Genomic DNA, 21,297 nt, shown 5'->3' with positions numbered 1-21,297 from the left:
CTATCACAGCACTTCTCTCTTTAGTACTGGTGCTATTTTTATGGTCACTCTTGGACAATATGCCGATAAGTTGTCACATCTTCAGGAACCTGTTCGTTAAACTTCTTATTTCCGTCATTATGTAACAGAGTTATGACCCCCATCGTGCAGAGTTGCTGTCTCTCTCGTCTGTCTTTTTAACTGATATATGTTTTTGATGTCTGCTGATCATTTGCAGAATCACTGTGAGAAAAACTGCGGTGTCTCATGTGGTATACCTCAGTGGTTTATGATGGTTCTATATCAGATCAGTCTCTACATGCTGGCCTTTATTGAGTTTGTTGATGCAATGGAGAAAAGGCATTTTCATAATGCAAGCGTCAACTGAGTCCAACCGTCCAACTGTCCTGTTGGGTCTGTTGCTTGAAGCTCATGGAAGTGTATACCTTGGACTCACTGAAGATACTAATCACCAGGTTCAATGAGTTCAAGATGAGAAATATGTGCACGTAACCCCAACGTTTTATTTTCTGAAAAGATGCGTTAGCACAAGAAAGTGTGATTTAAAAAATGTAAAAATGTGATTTGACAAACTTGTTTACTGTCAAGTTATTCAATCAGTTGATGTCTTCAGAGCATATTAGATTTTACCACATTAAAATTCAGCTCTTAGAATGATTTGAGAGTCTCATCAAAGTATCTGGAGCATAAATAAAATAAAATCTGGCCACAGGAAAAAAAAGGAGTCATATTGAGATCTTAATTTTCACTGTGTATAAAATCCAGATTTTTTAGACATCAGGACTAAAGTGTTTCAAAAACTCAAAAGACAAATTTACATAAAGTACTTTAAAAACAGAAATTGATAAAAGGAATTGATAAGGAATAGAGTCCACGTGTTGATTGAGGTTTTCAGTAAATGTCAACTCCCTCTTAATAACATAATAATAATAACAGCTGTTAAACTCTCTCCTAAAGTATCATTATGACATGTGTGAGTCCCCCGCTGCAAATCAGATATCTAGTGATGATTAGTTGCAGTTAACACTTGTTGCAGTGAATAAATAGCCTGGAAGAGGGAAATATAACAACATCCAAGGGCTATTAAACTGCAAGAAGGCAGACAACACTGTTACTGTTTCATGGACGTGCTTTACATAAACGGTCCCTTTAGAGAAAAACCTAAAGTGAGACAGACTGAACAGAGTTTACAGCTCTGGCCTTAGAGCCCTATGAACAAGTTTTTCTGCTTGCCTTTTCACAGCTGGAGAAAGCTGAAGTCCCAGCTACCCCGCACACATGGGTCTATAGAGATGTGTTCATTTGCAGGAGCTGGCTCATTGGTAGAGCCCTGCACACATGCTGTGCATGACATCCACAAGGTCAGAAGAGGAAGGGAGGGCGGGGGCTGTCACAGCTGTCACTTCGCCTAGAAGATGACTGCACTGTTTACTCCCTTCTATGCTAACCCTTCCTCCAAGACGGTCCAGGTAGGAAAAAAAGGGAAACGATTTTAAAAAAAGAGGACCTGCTGGTTCATTTGGTCATGTTGCAAATGCCAAAAGCCAGAATAAATTGGCTTATCAGCCACAGGCCATCTGTCAGGTACTTAATAATTAAAAGAACTTCACAAGATGTGTTCCAAAAAGTTATCTAATAGCCAAAGTCTTGGCAGAGTCTTTTTTCACTATAATGAGCCAGCTGACAGGGCCAGTAGCTTGGCTGTTCAACTCTGCTTTCTGCGCTCTTTGCTTTGTGGTTTGGATTGCAGGAAACTCCATAAAAGTTATCTTTTGTCTCTAAAATCCATTTAGTGTCTGCAGCTTTGTTTAAATGTGTTTGTGCATGAGTTTAATAAATGACTGGAGAAATCGAATGACATTCTTCTTTCTGTTCTTTGGCAGTACACAACACCAGGAAGTCCAGGAATTCATCAAACATGCCACACAGCCCACTGTGAAACATATTTTCATGGGGAAAGATGTTTTATTTTTACAGAATGTAGAGAATTTAAGGTGCTTCTCTAAATTCCTATTAGTATAACCTAAAACTTCAAAACTTTAAAATCTGCTTTTCCAAAGTCCAACATAAATAAGAGTATTCATAACTCGAAATTTAGTTATCTTTCTCGAAATTTCAAGTTATTTTCTCAAAATTTTGACCTATTAACTCGAAATTTTGAGTTAGCTCTGCCAATCAGTAATCTACGTGGAATGCGCACTCAAAACCGGATCGCAACAAATTGGCGCTTTTGAGAGTACGCTTGCTGATAGTAACGCCATGTGATTCAGCTAATAACACAAGGATTTCATCATTTGTGAAGCCACGCTGAAAATAATCAGAAATTTGTGTATTCATGACTGGCTGTAATAGTGGTAGCTTAGCTGTAGCATTTGTAGCTGAGGGCTTCAGCTTCCAGGTAACAAGGAAATGACGTCATTCACGTATATTACTGATTGGCAGCGCTAACTCGAAATTTCGAGTTATTAACTCAAAATTTTTAGAAAAGGAAGTCAAAATTTCGAGCTACTTTTCTCAAAATTTTACAAGTTAACAAGTCGAAATTTCAAGAAAATAACTCGAAATTTTGAGTTATGGATACTTTTTTTTTTTTTTTTTTTTTTTTATCTCAGTGGCGGAAACAGGCTTCCCTATATAAGGCCAGAACAAGTCTATAAAAGCATATTTTTAACTTCAGATGAGGGGCGGCAATGGCTCCAAGACATTTTTTTTGCTTGTGATACAGTATAATGCATATAATATTAGCTTTATATTATATAAATGGCATTCATTTTAAAGTGTTAGAAAATGAATCCATTATCAGCAATGAATATAATAATGATGGTTAATTAGTGAGTCCGTGTTCCTTCAAATGAAGCTGTCAACATCGAATGAATGGAGACGAAGCTTGAATGTATTATTCAGCTCGATTCAGCATTTTTGTTTACTACAAGCAGTTTGTACAATAATCACTTATATTACATAAGATCATCTTCATGGTGTCATGAGATAAGTGATTCATCATATACAAGATAAAATTACCACACCCATACCAGCCACAACGTCCAGACACATGAAATAAACTTTAAATGCTTATTGTCAGCTGTGGTTTATCTGGACCACACATAAGTGCAGAGAACTATATCGCAGTCTCTTGAGATGCAGGAGACTGAGAGAGCCAGCTTGACCTATCTGCAACTTCTATCGTTCTATTTCTGGCTCTGAGCTTCAGACCTGCTGCTGTTTCAGCTTCAGGTCTCAGTCTAACTGGTCCAATCTCAGTCTAAGTCCAACTTTAACACCCTCCCTGGCTTCTTATTCTTATATCTAGCAGTGGCATGCAGTACAACTATAGCTTGCCTTCCTGTTTGACAAGATATCAAAAAAAGACACGCCTTTACAATTATACACCGGGCAGTAGAGTCAATCTACTCTGAATGCAGTTTCCAATCACTCACCATGTACAGATTACAACACATTAATATAATAACCTGGCTTCCAGGGTATCCATCCATCCATTCCTTTTCTACTGAGCATTTGAGTCTGGGTTGCGGATGCAGCAGTCTAAAGGCTCCAGTATACCTGCTGTGTCGGTCGCTTTGCTGACTGCCAGTAACATCGTCAAACACCCACATGTATTTATGCTCACGGTTACGGCGCAAATAGCCATTGCACTATTTTGCAACATAGATGTCACCACTCAGACAATACCACAACATCAGCACTGACTCTGAAGGAGAGGAAGTCAAAACAAAGTTCATTTTTTCAAACTGTAGCAACATCTACTTCCGTATAATCTGTTAATCTCTGACCTTCTTTATTGTTATATCATTGAAACGGCAGTAAATCCAACCGAATCAGACAGTCCTGTCTTCAAACCAGCTGTAGCTGCAACGGTGCAAAGGACCGGGTTACAAAAGTCAAATTTGCTTTAGGAGACCCTACCACGAACAAAAACCACTGACAACATAGCTCCGGGGCTCACCGAGCCACACAATCCCCTCAACCATCACAAGATGGCAAAAACAGGTGATGAAAAATTAAGATTATATTAAGAACTATAGATTTCCAGTCTCACAATGACATGAGGTCTCTAAGAAATGATTTTCAGTTTGAAATTAAAAAATAGCAGTAAATGCCTCAAAGACAAGAAATCAGTATAAAATTCTCATTTTGGGGGACAAGCCTGACACAAGCAGTAGGTAAAACCAATAGTGACTTTTTTGTTTGTTTTTATATTTACAGTCATTTCCTGCGAAAACTATGCACTGAGCTGACAAAGGGTCATGAGCAGTCCCAAGTCTCCAATATGCTGGCTATCAGTCATACTTAGCACAGTTGGAACACAATTGGGTATCAGACACTTAATCTAAACAAAACACACAGGAACTTTGAAATGATACAACTAAGAAATCAACTAATTAGGAAGTCATTGCACGCCTTTGCTCATGTGTGAGTCCACTCTGCACTTTTAGGTATCATGCTGGCACTCCAAAATCAGAGGTAGCCTTGAACACACTGTGTGAAAGTGGCTACTGATGGAATGTGTTAGTAAGCGTGTGCTTTGAAAATTTCCAAGTGTTTGCTTATGCATAAAAGTCAGTGTGTACTTGTGCATTATGGAAAAAAATTGCATCCATATGTTTACGTTTTAGAGGCTGTGTGTGTGTGTGTGTGTGTGTGTGTGTGTGTGTGTGTGTGTGTGTGTGTGTGTGTGTGTGTGTGCGCCTGTGCCTGAGGTCAAAGGGACATAAATTCTTATAAGTGTCAGGGGTTGCTGAGTGGATGTGGAGAAAAGGACTCAAACGCAGGACTCACGGTGAAGATTCAGGGTGTTTATTGTGAGGGACGAATGACGAAAACAGGAGATGGCTGGCTGACTGACTGAATAAATGGCTGACTGATCTGAACTTGGAAGGCAAACATGGGGCATAGACAACATCAATGACGCGACGCCGACCAGGAGAGAACTGAGGACTTAAATACACTGGCTGAACAATGACTGATAGGTGACAGGTGAGTGAGCAGTTGAACACAATTGAACTAACGATGCATGGAATAAGAACTAGAATATAATGCACACAGAGTAACGTTAACACAAAACAGGAAGTGGAACGTACAGACGATAAACAGTGAACATGAACTGAAAATACTGGGTCAACGACCCAGAAACCCTGACAATAAGCTGCGTTTCCCATCAAAACAAACAGGGACCACTAAGTTTTGTGAAAGCCAGTGAATCCCCAGTGTCTTGAATATAGTTATTAATATGCAAGACATAGATTTGTGTATTGACTTTTCTGTGTTGCTTGTGTTTACTAAAGGAAGCTTGGTGGTTTTTAGACATGACTTGAAGGTTGTTGCTTTCACTTCTACAATAGAGGATTAAAAAAATATTAGATGCATAAAAAATCCAATGAAAGATACCAAAGAACATCACTGCAGTGAGAACAGTGTTATACTGTGCAATTCTGTGTTGTTTAAACTACAATTAAAGTGTCACATAAGGCAGTGTGTATCTCTCTCAGTGGACTGTTCTGTGGACTGCTTTGTATGCAGTTAACAAACTGAACAGATCCACTGAGATGCAAACTGAAGCTGCACCTTGTTAACACTATATCTCCTCAATGTGAAGAGGAAGCAGGAAGTCTTTAAATGTCACTGATTCATAAGTAAGTAAAATTTTATTTATATAGCACCTTTCAAGATAAAAATCACAAAGTGCTCCACAGAAGCTAAAACATAAAAAAACAAAAATCAACCAAAAGCAAGTTTAAAAAGATGAGTTTTTAGCTGTTTTTTAAAAGCGACCACAGAGTCCACAGATCTCAGGCTCAAAGGGAGAGAGTTCCACAATCTGGGGGCCACAGTTACAAAAGCTCTGTCACCTTTTGTTTTCAGCCTCGTGTGTTGGACAACCAGCAAGCCCTGGTCACATGACCTCAGGGACCTGCTGGGAATGTATGGATGTAAAAGTTCACTTATATATGTTGGTGCTTGTCCATGCAGAGCCCTGAAAGTCAAGGTCAAAACCGTAAAGTGGATTCTGAATATAACGGGGAGCCAGTGCAGCTGAATCAGCAGGGGTGTGACATGGGAATACTTGGAGGACTTGGTCAGAAGCTTTGCAGCAGCGTTCTGAACAACTTGCAGCTGCTCCAAAGAGGCTTTACATAAACAAGTAACAAAAGAATTACAATATTCCAGACGAGATGAAACAAATGCATGAATGACAATTTCTAATTCGGAGCGTGATACAATGGGACTCAGCTTAGCAATGTTTCTCAAGTGATAAAAACAGGAGCGAACCAGAGATTATACATGAGCATCCAAAGTAGGAGCTGAGTCAATAGTAACACCGAGGTTCCTGATAGACGGTTTGGCAAATGCAGCAAGTGGACCCAAGTTTTCCATAACAGTAGGTACAAAATTTTTTAGGAGCACAAACAAGGACTTCAGTCTTCTCCTCATTTAGTTGAAGAAAGTTTCCAGCCATCCAACCTCTAATGGAGTCTATGCACTTATGCAAAATCTGTAGCTTGGAAACATCACGGGGCTTAAAGGAGATATATAACTGAATATCATCTGCATAGCAGTGATACGAAATGTCCTTAAAAGTGCTCAATAAAGGAGGAAGAGGAAGTAAATACAGCAAGAACAATAAAGGCCCCAAAACTGAACCTTGTGGCACACCATAGGCAAGAAAAGTAGAAGAGGAACTGTACTTAGAGGTAGCCACAGAAAAGGATCGTTCATGCAAATAGGATTCAAACCAGTCCAAAGCAGCCCCTGATATACCCACCCAGTGTCTCAGCCTATCTAGCAGAATATTTTTATATAAGGATATAAAAATATTATTATTACTATTATTGATCATTACCTGTAATGTCCTTTATTTAACATAATTGTTTATTAGCCTAACTAACACTATTTGTTAATTAAACTTTAAAAAAAGGTCTCTTTATAAAAAAGAACAAAAGAGCTGTGAGTGCAGGGAACACAGTATCGTGTGGCAGGAAAGCCAAGACTATAAAATGTTTTTAACCATGAAGCCCAACAACAGGTCCCTGCCAACCCACATTTTTCACCTGGGGATGTTTGTGGTTCAAAGCATGTACAAAGCCGACAACCAACCAACACCTCAGTTGTGTGCAGCTGCAAACAACCGTTAATGATCTCTCCACAAGTTCACCTATGGAAACCTTTACAGTTTTGACTTCTAGATAGATGCTGTTGGCCAAATGTTCTTTTTCTTCTTCAAAATAATGAAAAAAATAATGAAACTTAAAGAGACTTAAAGAAAACCCAAAAAGTGAAAAACTGTGAAAACCCAAAAAGAAAAGACAAATTTAAAACACCAGTACAAATGTGGCATAAAATCTGCAATTAATCCGACAGGAAAATATGATAAAAATGAGTCACTCATAAAATTAAAACTTAAAAAAGTCAATAAATACATAGAAAAGAGGGAATAAAAACCGTTTTATTATAAAAACAAACCAACTTCTTTGAAGACAGTCTAAAAATATTATCTATGGTAATATAGAAAAATTTCAATGTTAGGCAAAGGGCGAAGGATGAGACATTATCTCTTCCGTTGCTTCACTATAAACTTCCTGTTCAGCTACTTTAAAGTGTTAGCTGTCACTTTCTCACATATGTTATGTCTGAACATCTCATTAAAAAGTGCAAACGGTTTGCATGCTTGGGTTTGCATGTGGTGAATAACAATCTGTGCGCTACCTGTAGTATAGGCTCTTATTTAAAAGACATATTAGCATCTAAATAATGTATTTCTATTACAAAAAATCTACTACTTTAAAGATCCTTTATGAACATATATATGTCATAAACTCTAAAAACTGATTCTTTGAATGATAATTTGTGCTCTCACATTTTACAATAATATGTGTTCCTTAACCGAAATTGAGAAATCCAGAATGAATATGCAAATACACTTTTTCTGATGTAATCAGCCATTCAGATGGCAACAACCCAGTAGACATGGTCGATACTATTGCTTAATGGGGAACAAAAGTGATTTAAGTGACTTTAAACTTGGCGTGGTTGTTGGTGCCGGACGAGTTGGTCTGAGTATTTCAGAAACTGCTGATCTATTAGGGTTTTCCCCCACAGCCATCTCTACGGTTAAAGAGAAAGGTGAGAAAAAGAAAAAATGTGCTGTGAGTGGCAATTTTCTGGGTGAAAATGTCTTGTTGATGTCAGGGAAGAACACCAAGACTGCTTCACACCAACACAACAGCAGCAGTAACTCAAATAACCACAGAGATATGCAGAAGAGCATCTCTGAACACACAACACATTGAATGATGAAGCAGTAGAAGACCACATCTTGTACCACTAATATGAACTGAGGATACAATTCACACAGAATCACACCTGCTCTGATGAGTCTCAATTTCTATAAGGTAAAGTATTAGCAAGGTATAACTAATAAACTGAGTGTAGAGCTGGGCGATATATCGAGTTTTTAAAACATATCGATATATTTTTATACGAGATATAAGATGTGACAATATCCTTTATATCGATATAGTCTATGTTACGTTATAATTATAGTTGTGGAGCCGCAAGTTTGCCTCTCTTTCGTCCACTTTTGTCTCTACGCAACGTTACTCCGCCTCGCCTTCACTGAAGACAACTCCCCCTCCTACCCCATCGCTTCACGTGCAGGCAGCGACAAGACGGACACGGCAAATCTCCGTTAACGAGTTACTGCGCATCGCCCCATGCGTGGGGCTGGACGGCGTCAACGTGCTAACGAGCTAAACATGCTAACGAGCTAACAGCGCTAACCCTAAAATCCTTTCATTCTCTCAAAAGTTGATAGCGCGCCTTATGTATGAATTCTGGTTGTGCTTGGTGGCCGCGAACCGATTTTATGTGGTACACGGCGTTCAGCAATCTGTCAAAAATGTTTGAGTACGACTTTGGTAAGCTACGGAGCTGCACCGCTTGATAGATTGTCGGCGCATTACGGCTACCGAGGAGCTTCGCGGAGTGATACGTACTGTGCATCAACGTAATATTACCGTATTGTGTGTGTATAAGGACCATAAATGGCACCTGTAAGAGACGTGGTTATGAAGCGGATTTCAAACTCCAGGCTATCAGTCACACAGTAAAACTTGGGAACAGAGCAGCTGTAAAATCTGTCTGTCTTTGTTATTACGCTCAGCGTCTTTTAGTTTACATTTTGACTGCACAATTGTGAGCTCTTTGTTTAGCACAAAAACAACCTTGTTTTCTTTTATTTATGGAGCATTATTATTTAATGAATGCTCATAATTTAATTTTGAGTAATTTTTCATGTACATCTGTGCTGTATGTTAATAAAAGTGCCTGTGTGACATCTGGGACACAGCTTTGACTAAGAACTCTTTTTGTTCTTACTTTATGGCTTAAAAAAAAATATCGAGATATATATCTTATATCGCCATCCAGCTAAAAAATATCGAGATATGAATTTTGGGTCATATCGCCCAGCCCTAACTGAGTGTTTGTCCTACTTGACTTAATATATATATATCGTCCAATATGTACATTCTGTGAGTTGTGATTCCATGCATCCCTCACACTGATTCACCCATGAAACTCAGATCTAGGGGAACACAGAGAAACTGTACTTGCAGGTTGGTAAAACTCCAGAAAGGCTAACAGTTAAATTTAACCACCCTTTGAAGAATTGCATGCCCCATTCTTTTGTTTTTATTTGTTCATATGGTCTAAGGAGCTTGGAAAGAAAGGCGTCTGGACTTCTTTAAGTTGCTTGAAGACGTTTCACCTCTCATCCGAGAAGCTCCTTCAGTTAATGGATGAGAGGTGAAACGTCTTCAAGCAACTTATAGAAGTCCAGACGCGTTTCTTTCCAAGCTCCTTAGACTACGATGACCTGGATGACTGAGAACCTTCACAGACATTTGTTCATACGGTTTGAGTTATCCCAAACATCAGTTATACGTCAGCTAAAATGCCTCTTCGATTCACCACACAGAAAATAAAAGTTTCTTTTAACCATTCCTTACTGTTTGTGTGTGCGTGCAGGATGTGTGAAAAACAGTGTAGGTGTGAGCTGTGACAAATAGTCTGCATTCACTGTCAAGCATCAGTCTTTGAAATAGTTCATCGACAGCTGCCTGTGTTGAAAGGTCAAGCGGATGACAACAGAGGATTTCAGAGTTTAGACCCAGTTTATCCCGCAACAGTGGAAATTCAATGCCTCACCAATGTTGCAATAGGAAGATATGCAACAGCACCTAGCTCAAAGGCACTTGGGTACTTACACCCTTCTGCACCACCTCCCCCCAGCAAACCCTAGATCAAACCTCTTTTTAGACAGGCACGTCACAGACCATTAACATGAGAGACTCCCGATCCGTTCATTAGGATCCCAGAGAGTATAAATACCATCAGCAGGCAGCCCAGGGGACTCTCATCTATCACTTCACCCATCATTCAATAGTGGAAGCACTGACTGATATTTCTTAAGATGCAAACCTAAAGTCTCTTTTTCCTTACAACTGTACAAACTTGCAGTCAGTACTCATTGAAGAAATAGACATCAAATGAACTTAAGCTTCATCTTAAAAGAACAAAATTAAGCCACATTTGGCAGAAACATAAGTACACTCATATCTGATCCAACATATGGATATATCATTTAAGACATGACCACATCAGATGGCATTTAATCCAGATATGGCACGCCTAAATCACTTAGCATTTTTGAACAGATAAATATTAAGATTTAGGTCTGTGACTCCACGGTTCAGAACATTTACTTAAGTCATCTGTGGCCCTCTGCACAATACACAATTCCAGCTAAGACTATGTGTCTAAGAATTACTGAACTTAACAGAAGCATTGTACCTACTTGAAAGACCAGATTTTCAATTAATCTTCTTTCGTGAAGAATCAAACTGTAATACATTTACTTGCTCTTGAGTTTTCACTTAAGCAACACAAATACAGCGAAAGAAAACATTTATATTCCTCTTTTCATTATTTTCACATATTTTATTGTGATCTGTAACGAAAACAGTGCTGCTCACTTTGTATCCTTTTGCTGCTGTGTAACATTCAAGCTATTTACTCTTTGCACAGATGACAATCTGAGAGCCCTGAAGCTAGAATTTAATAGCTCTTATTATTTGAGCATTCGGCAGACAAGGCTAACGATAATGTGACTCACATCATACAAATCAAAGCATTTGAATGCGTCTCCCTCTTACTAAATCTAACGAATTTATATTGCTGGCATGCATCATGTCTTAGCAGGAGCATCCAATATCTGGAACGCATCTGCACACACTGACAGTCACATCTGACCTTTACCAAACGCTACCAGATTCACATTAACCTCCCACATGTCTACGCTTATGTTGAAGTTAAAAGTTTTTTGTCTGAAATAAAAGGGCACGCACGGTGCAGTGTTGAAAGAGTATTATGTCAACTCACTTTTTATGCAGTGTCTCTGATGCATAAATCTGGAGTGAGAGGCAGTTGTAGACCTGCTGAGATCCTCTCTTCAGCTCTATAAACTCTCATAGCAAAGACCATGGGAACTCGGAACAATCTGTATATGGCTGTGTTCAGAAAGAAAAGCTTGAAGTGTAAATAGCATTTTGAGTTATGAGGACAATAAAACTTTTATATACACTTATAGTATCAATGAGAATAACATTGTGTTTCTGTAAGCCCACATATTTGTTTATATTAGCTTGCATCCCCTCAGGAGACTTAATTCCTTTTCAGGTCCAAGCTGACAAAGTTTATGAGCCTCTCTTCTACCAGATAAAGAACCCGCACCAAGGCATAGCCAACAAACATTCAGCTATGGCAAATGGTCAACACTGTGAGGGACTGCATATCAACAGCCTCCTTTAAATGCACCACCAGCAGCATACAGAAAAGACGCATCCTGGATCTTAGCATGCCTATTTGCTCTACGCTCGAAAAACTGGATTAAATCGTGCTGATTGAACACAATTTAATCATGGCACTCATTTTGATGTAATTAAATCAAGTATAATAACCCATTCCTTAACATGTAGTATCTTTTGCCTTTTTTAACAGCAATTTGTTTGTTTGTTTGTTTGTTTGTTTTAAATAAAATAAATTCTGCGGAGAAGACAGCAAGAAGCAAAGCATCCTCCAGCAGATATATATCCAGTGCATCTTTCAAATAGAGAAGTATGTAGTAGTAAATTACTCCAAACAGACCTTAAAATCAAATCTTGGAGTGGGCTTGGCATTTTCACAGAGCTTCATGGTGTACTGTCTGCTTTATTATAGAAATATCATCTCTCTTTTCCGTTTCTCTATCCGCCCATCTTTTCTCTCTCCTAAATTCTGCCTGCCAACCCGTGCTCCCTAGAGAGTTGGTTACATATTGGTACCAACACCCTCGTACCTCCAATTCTATTATGGGATTCCACGGGGTTTTACAGCAGTACGAATTCTCACTGTACAGTCTTAAACAGAGGGTTTGAATTGCCTTCAGAGTAAACTCTATCCTGTATTGTTGATATATGTTGGACCACTAGTTTCTGAATGTTTCAACTATTATGGTCCAACAGTGATTTGTCTTTGCAGGCAGAAGCCTCACACTTTCCTACTTCTCTGATTTCTCATCTGCTGCAGTCTCATTGCTACTGGCTGTCGTGCAAATTTCAGATGACAAAGTTTACAATCTGCAAGCCGAGAGTGACTTCGCAGCCAGCAGCATTTCCGAACACCTCGCTCGAGTCGTGGGGCTGATCCATGGTAACGACTACAGCATGGTGAGAGAGGTCAAACTTCACTGGACACACTGTGTGAGCAGAGTACATTCTCTTATTCCCTGTGAAAGGAAATGAGTAGCTGTGATGCTTCTCCTCACATGTGCCCACTCCAATAACCGGCCAAAGACATAATACTATCTGGCATTTATGACAGTGTGACTTTATCTGCACATCTTGTGTGTTTGCAGGCATGTTTGAGTCTATAATAATCTCATTTTGCTACAGCAGCACAGCCCGAAGAGGTCTGCAGGACATGTCAGCATCCACACACCATAATAAATTCAGTTCAGTAAGCACAACTAATCAGCATCAAGTTTCCTTGTGACCGTGTCCCTTTGGAAGCAGTGTATGTGCCGAGGTTTGCACAGGGACGTGTGATAAAAAACATGTGCTGGGATTCAGTTCAGTAAGGAGTGGGAGACTGATTTTTTTTGTTTGGATTTGGGGACTTTTAAATAAAGCTAATCGCATATTTCACCTAAAGTTCAAATCTTTGTCCAATCCTAATTTGGAGGGTCAGTTTTATCTAAAAGTGAAAGGTCTATGTTAGAAATTTAAACACTGCTACACTGACCTGTGCAATCCCTCTTACCACCCTTCACCATCCCAGTCTGTGTCAGTCTGACCAGTTGTTGGGAGTGACGACAGTGGCGACAGGTCAGACTGACTCTATCTCTCTCTAATTCTGAGTGGTGTGTCTGAGGTATCTGCTTAATTGCAATTGAAGACAGGTGACCCGAGGCAGCGCAGAGTCTCATCAGCTTTAATTTGTCACACTAAAAGCTTCTACAAATACCCAACTGTGCCACTTCAACCATGCCACATAACAGTCACCGCTATGATTCGACAAACTGCATTCAAGCCACCTGATCTACACTTGCTATGCAGCATTTGATTGCTCCTATACTGTTTCTGTGCTCACTTGTTGCACATCCACCACTTCGAGCCTTGGGTCTTGCCTTTCACTCGTTGCTTGGAAGGGGAAGGAACAGATATGCTTTTTAAACTTCCAAATACTTTTATTCCTGCCAGTTTGGATATTTTTGCAACATTTCCATCTCAAGCTCACCTTTAGGCCACAGTTTCCCCCTCTCTGCCACTCAGAAGATGTGTTTAAGTGAATTTACAATGGATTCACATCTTTGCACCAGTAGCTGGCTGAATGGTGAAATGGCAACTGCTGGGCCAGAACAGGCCTGTCTAAAAGAGATGGCCAGCACCCTTGCTGGAAGGAAATGGACTAAAAATACAGATGAAAGGTTCCATTGCCTGTGACAACCCAAGATGCCTGTGGCACAGATGATGCAATTTAGCTCCACTCCAGTTTAATCTTGTTTTCAATTCCCAAGCAGAGTCCTTGTAATGAGACATTGTGTGTCCCAAGCCTTGTAACCACAACACCTCTTTTCACCCACCCACTTGATTCTGCCAAAATCTTCTCCTGTGTGATCTGTCATTTTAAACATTAGCCCATATTAACCCCAACAAAGGGCTGGTAACACCTTCTAGCTAAACATTCTTTTGTGACTTACATTTTCCTATACAGGTATGGTGATTAAAAGTGAAACAGGGGGATATCGTGTACGTGCATTCCTTCTCGACCCTTACGGGATCGTTGGTTCCGTGTAAAATGTGTTTTTTTTAAAAACACTCTGCCTGGCTGCAATGTAACCCTCAGGTCAGTTCTGTCTGTTTCCAAGCAAATGAGACATAAAGGGCACTGCGCTACAGCCTAACTATGTTACTCTGTCACAGCTATCTGTGCACTGAATTACCCCAAGGGGCTAGGTGTCTAAATGCGTGTGTCTGTGTAGGTAAGAAGAGGGGCAATCAGCACAAAAAGATTTACAAATTGCCCCGGGGTCATATGTGCTGCTCTGGTTAAGTAGACATCAATGATGCAGCAACATCAGCCTCTCAGTTTCATCTGCTGAGCCCCTGTAGTGAAACGAAGAGCGCTTGCATTATTGATGGTCTTGTCTTGTAAGGCAACGAAATTACTTGAGCTGCTGGTAAAATTACACCAGTCAGTCATACTGAAACATTTAGTTAAACTAAGTGCTTTAATCTGTCTTAGTGATACCAGCCTGGAATTTGCTTACACCTGATACCTCACCACTTTCCATTTGTGTATTATACACCAATTAACCAGACGGTAGAAATCACTTACTCAACATTATGTAAGCCCCCATGACTGCTATCTAAACACTGCGATTGGTCAACACATGAACCCTTGAACTATGAAGGTGTCCTGTGTTGTGCCCACACCAAATCGAGTATCAGCTTGGAACTAATTTAGCCATTTGATCAGTAAGCCTGTGGCCTGAAATCAAATCTTCTTTAGCTAACCTCTTTCAAGCTGGTAGGTGAATTCAGTTTTGGTTATTTCTTTATAGACAGAACTCTCAAATTTAATCTCATATAATACCACTGGCTATACTGTAGTAGATTATCTGAATACTCTACCTGGCTGATGGTAAGTATAATCCTATCTGCAGCCTGCCGTACCCTTAAAACACACCCTGCAGCTGTTGCTGTGAGGAATGCATTCATGGTTATACTGCCCCATCAATTCAAGGCTAAACACTAACAACGCGTTTGCTACTAAAAAGAACTAGTTGGGCACCTTAGTGCGCACTTTGTTTCTTCCAGGAAGGGAGTTATAAAACATAGACATGAGTCATAAAATGCAGGTAGCCTAGATACAGCAGATCTTTGGGATATTTGCTGGCTATGGGAGTTATTGCCTTCCAGGATTGCACGCCTAGGAGGCAGAAAGCCATGTAATATGTGTGGTTGCCCCTGGCAACAGTAGTGCTACTGTAAGTGCACAGAAATGTATATGAAAAAGAAGCACCAAGTATTCTGATAAGGGAAAAGACAGCATGCAGTTTTAAAGGATTTGGTCTTTGGTGGTAATGTTTTTTCCTTAAATTGTAGAATTACAGAGTCACGCACTTCGCTGCATGAACAAACGGATCAGAATAATTCATAGTCACGGTGTTCTAAGTAACACCTTCTTTTATTGCAGTGGATTTCTGTGTATTAGGACCCCTCTTAGGAGCCGTTCTGTTAGGTAAGTATACAATATCTTTTACAATTACCTTAAGAGTAACTATGATAAATATAGTGGCATTTAAGTAAAAGCATGCCATTACCTTGGCCTACAGAAACACTGTGAGGAATATTGGGAGTAATTTTTGATCAGGATATTTTCTTCAATGTGCATATAAAACAGTTACGTAGGACTGCTTTCTTGCATTTGCACAATATCTCTGAAATTGAAGTCCCAGAGTGACACTGAAAGGCTAGTTCATTGATTTGTCACTTCTAGGCTGGACTACTGTAATTTCTTATTACCAGGATGTCCTAAAAACTCCTTCGGTTGACCCAAAATTCTGCAGCATTCTCAGAAATCCAGAATCGAACCAATCATTATCCTTGAACAATCAGGCTCCATCTTACCTTAAAGACCTTGTATTAAATATTACATTTCAGCCCAATAGAGCACATCGCTCTCAGGCTGCAGGCTTACTTGTGGTTCCTATGATATTTAAAAGTAGAATGGGAGGGAGATCCTTTCAGGACCCTCTTCGGCAGAAGCAGCTCCCAGTTTGGATTTGGAAAACAGATACCCTCTCTACTTGTAAGATCAGGCTTAAAACTTTCTTTTTAATAAAGCTTACAAGGGTTGGATCAGGTGACCCTGAATCCTCCCTTATTGCTGCAATAGGCTTAGGCTGCTGGGGGCTTCCCATGATGCGCCGAGTCTTTCTCATTCTCTCAACTCTTTTCACTCACCATGTGCTAGGGCTGCCACAAACGATTATTTTGATAGTCGACTAGTCACCGATTATTTTTGCGATTAGTCGACTAATCAGATCATGCATCCATTGGACGTAAAACGTACAGCTTAAGAGCAGATGCATGCTTACTGCACAAGCATGCATCTGCTCTTATATAACTATCATTAGCTTACAGCTTTAAGTGTGTAAGGTATGTGCTAACTAAAAATAAAGACAAGATGATAGTTTATTAAATTTTAATGAAGTTTGCAGATTGTTTCGGTGAAGTTTAATAAACTCCTTGCTATCTAAAATATAACAGGACACCGGAGTATATTCTCCAGCATCTCACACTTCTGATAATCAGTTGTCTGCTTGACGTTTATTCAGCTGTGTAAAAAATATAACTTTAATCTCAGCCAAACCGATTTACTCAGGAACAAATAAAATACTAAAAAAAAAAAAGCCAAACAATAACATTTTCAAGTTATCTGAGTGACTTAAATATGTTTAACCTGAGTAGCGAAAGACGGCGGTGGGTTTGAAAACAATTTGCTGGGAGTCCGGTGCTCTCACGGGCTCTAGTGAGCCTTGCTCCCGGCTTAGCTATCGAGCTAGTGACTAACAGACGTCTCCGAAAACGTCGGAGCGCTTTTGAAAATATGTGGTGTCTTGATAAACTGAGCAGATATTTGAGGTTTACACAGCTACATTCCCGCCTGAAAATATGTTAAACGTTTATTTTGTGACCCAGAACGAATAATAAGAGTAATATTAAAACTAACTAGCTGCCGCCATTGTTGGAAACTGAGCTGGGCTGCGCTATGAATTCTGGGACACTGCTTCTTCTTCTTCGGGGTTTAACGGCAGCTGGCATCCTTCTACATGCAGTGCTGCCATCTTCTGTTTCAGTCTGTTATTACACTCTTAAATCCTGCTATTATTCCTGCGTCTTTTGTGATCTTACAAAGCTTCAAACGACGCGTCGACGATTAAATCAGTCATCGACGATTTTGATAGTCGACGTAATCGTGACTAGTCGACTAATCGCGGCAGCCCTAACCACTTTGCATTTAATCATGAGTTGTTATTAATCTCTGGCTTTCTTCCAGAGTGTGTCTTTTGTCCTGTCTTCCTCCCCTCACCCTAATCAGCCGCACCAGATGGCTGCCCTTCCTTGAGCCTGGTTCTTCCTGTTAAAAGGGAGTTTTACGTTCCCACTTTTGCCAATGGGGAGGGAGTGCAGCACTCCGAAGTTTTATGTAACACATGTATGAAACAGAAATGAGTGAGATTTACCCTGAGACTATTTCATACAGTTACAGCTTCAATGTCTTCCACAGAGTGCTCTATTTAAAGAGTATGACTAGATGATCTTGAACGGCAGTGTGACATATCTCTAGTTACAGGGGCCAGGCCATGCTGCTGCTACACTTGGAGGTCATGAATGTCCAGTAGGCAAGCAGGTATGTAAATGCAAGCAAGCGGTGGTTGATGGCAGATAGCTGATACTAGAAGCTGATAAAGAGGCCAGTGGGAGACCTCATAAACGTGTCATATAAGAGATGATATTCATCTCAAAATTTTGACAGGCCAATTAAAAATTGGATTTTAAAATAAAGCTCTTTTTTAATTTACTAAGTTAAAATGATAAAATTATCAGGCAAAAAACTAATTTACAGAATTGATCACTTTATGAACCATTTCAACTAGAACTTTAAGCACAAATGCCAAGTGGTTTAATAATGCAAAATGCAAAAAGAAGCAAAACGAATACAATGGCAAATTTCATGGACGCTCACTAAATTTCACAGTGTCTCGCTAGGATTAGTTTTTCTTTTCGGTCACGATTTATTTTGACAGGTACAGAGAAACAGCTGCTCGAACTGTGTGCACCTCTTGGCTTTGCCAAGACAGATGTAGTTTTGTTGATTATAGCCACCAATCCTACATTGCCCATCTGTCTGTGAACTACATCAGGACCCAGTCATCATTAATGCAACATTTGTATGCCAGTCGGGTTGTCTCTGAACTCCGTCCTACACAAAGTCACAACCTGTTTTTTAAAGATGTTTGGAGATTGCATTGGTTTCTATTGCTTTTGATACTAGTTCCTAATCAAATTTTTTGTAATAGTTATTTTATGAAATTCATTGTAAATGAAATCAAATCAACAGCATTGTCAACTTTCCATATAAACTCAGCAGCAATTTCATTAGGTATACCTGATCATCTGCTCATGAATGCAAATTCATCAGTCAGTCAGATGACAGGAACTTTAGCATTTAGCCATGAAAATATGTTCCAGAAAATAAATTGGGGAACAAAGGTGATTTAAATGATTCTGAACTTGGCATGGCTGTTGGCTTCAGCCGGGTCTGTTCAGAAACTGCTGATCTGTCTTTCCCCACACAGCCATCTCTAGGATATACAGAGAATGGTGAGGAAAAGACAAAATATCCAGTGAGCAGCAGTTCTCTGGGTGAAAATGGCTTGTTGATGTCAGCAGTAGAAGACCACACCGAGAGTCCCTCCTATCAGCTAAGAACAGGAAACTGAGGCTACAAGTTGCACAAGTTGGCCAAAGTAGGACAATAGATTGGAAAAATGTCTCCATTTCTGCTGTGACAGGTAGGTCGTAGGGTCAGAATTTGGCATAAGCAACACGACAGCGTTCTGCCTTGTATAAATAATTCAGGCTGCTGCTGCTGCTGCTGGTGTAATGGTCTTGGGCATATTTTCTCGACACACTCTGAGCTCCTCAGCACCACCTGAGCATTGTTTAAACACCACAGTCTACCTTAGTACTGTTGGTGATCACGCCTTTTATGACCAGAGTGTGTTCATTTTCTGATGGCTGCTCTCAGTAATATAACACGCCATGTCACAAAGCTCAAATCATCACAAACTGGTTTCTGAAACGTGACAATGATATTACTGTGCTCATCTGGCCCGCACAGTCAACAAATCTCAATCCAAAAGAGCCCCGTTGGCATGTGGTGGAACAGGAGGTTCAAATTATGGATGTGCAGCCAACAAATCTGCAGCAACTGTGTTATGCTGTCATATCAAAATGGAGCAAAATCTCTGAGTAATGTTTCCAACAATCTGCTGAATGTAAGGTTAGCTTAGACAAACCTTAAAGCCTCACTGACACTGATGGGATTCATTGGGTAATGCTGGTGGGGCAATTCATTTTTAAATACTGGTGCAAATCAGCTGATGCCATAAAAGCATCAAATGTGGTACACAGCACTATTTCAGAGAGACAATAAAGTCAAGTTTCCCTTAAGGGTTTCGGGAGAGAAGATCACTGAGAGAAATATTTTAGTCACTTTCACTAAAGGTGGCAACCAGTTATTCAACGGCAACACAAACAATGAATGAGTTTGCCACCTGCTGCTGTAGTAATTCAGCACTGAGTCAACAGGACTTAAAATTTGAATGGGCTTCTTCAGATAACCATTAGATTCGTTTATTAATGCAACTATATAAAGGCTGGTGACACATTCAAGGAAATAAACAAACCCTTTATCCTGAGGGAATCCAGTGGTTCGGGTGCGCTGTGGGGGCCATTCTCCTGCCATGTTTTGAAGTCATTTCTCTCTCGGAGAAATGGGCAGATGGCAAAGACTAGTGCACTGCCGGGAAGCTTGCCTCAGGTATGCTTTTATCCACACCTGACTAGGTGTGGCCAATTAGCACCAGCTGAAAACACTGAGACGATTAGAAGCTGCACAGGGACGTAACACCACCATAATCACCACATTTCTGAGATCAATATTTATATATGTAGCTATCAACGTTACTCTATAAAAGGCAGGATTTTATTTCATTTTTAAACATCTGGAGTATCTTTGTAGCTCAAGATGCTTGGAAAGTGATACTTCTCAGAAGAAATGTCAGTTTAATTTTTCATTTCCCCCTTTACAGACAGCTGCTTCATAACACGATAAGGAAACATGGAAGCACTACAGCTGTCAAAGAGCGACACTGTTCGGGAAAGAGCGAGGTCTGGTTGGTGCAACTGCATATCGGTGGCACGTACTTCAGTTTAATGACAAGGAAAGCACTTCCTCGTCAACAAAGATGTAAGAGGCAACAGCTGGGCTGGGTTACTTACATCTGTATCGGGCCCCTTATCTGCCCCTGGGCAGGAGAACGTGACAAATTCATGGCATCTCTTGTGGACCACAAAACAGCAAACTGTGGGAGATGGGGAGAGAGAGAGAAAGGAGAGAAAGGGTTATGTTAAAATACAGTGTTTTATTATTAATGGATATACAGGCAGCAGAAAGACATGGAGCTCAGATAATACTAAGAGGAATTGAAGAAAGACTGATGTCTGGGCTAGGCTCCCTATCATGTGTCCAGATGGCCAATCCTGCCTGCAGGCTGACTGCTCTTATTGGACAGTACAGTGCCACCTCCTCACTGATATGACCGGAGCTAAGGCAGACACCACGTACACAAACTCACACTCTATATTATGCACATGAAGCACACCCAAGACAAACAGATTCACAGGCTGACAAAACTGTTTAACATGTATCCACAGAATACACATCCAGACTCACACACTTGAATGTATCTGCCTACATGCTGTCAGAGTCACTCTCTCGGTATAAAAGCCAGGTCACCGAGTGCACTGTAGTGCGCAGCCAAGTAAGCAACCGACTCAACGTGGAGAGCGGCGCCTGTTTCTGGTGCTTAGAAATTGGGAAACAGAA

General features: G+C 40.1%; 1 protein-coding gene across 2 annotated transcripts in view; it reads right to left on the bottom strand.

Moving 5' to 3' along the window:
* The window catches only part of prkcaa (protein kinase C, alpha, a), a 168,764-nt gene that overhangs the window by 71,389 nt on the left and 76,078 nt on the right, over positions 1 to 21,297 (bottom strand). Inside the window, exon 3 of one of the 2 annotated variants that reach the window (XM_085410294.1) lies at positions 20,691 to 20,773. In XM_085410294.1, coding sequence (XP_085266420.1) covers positions 20,691 to 20,773 — 83 coding nt within the window. Of the gene's footprint in view, positions 1 to 20,095; positions 20,258 to 20,690; positions 20,774 to 21,297 lie in introns of those variants that run through there. The other variant, XM_085410295.1, reaches the window with a different exon arrangement.

This window comes from Rhamphochromis longiceps, linkage group LG6, assembly GCF_057381845.1.
Source record: "Rhamphochromis longiceps isolate RC_006_pf linkage group LG6, R_longiceps_female_GT1.1, whole genome shotgun sequence".
NCBI classification, from domain to species: domain Eukaryota; kingdom Metazoa; phylum Chordata; class Actinopteri; order Cichliformes; family Cichlidae; genus Rhamphochromis; species Rhamphochromis longiceps.
This window is presented reverse-complemented; position numbering and strand designations above follow the sequence as displayed.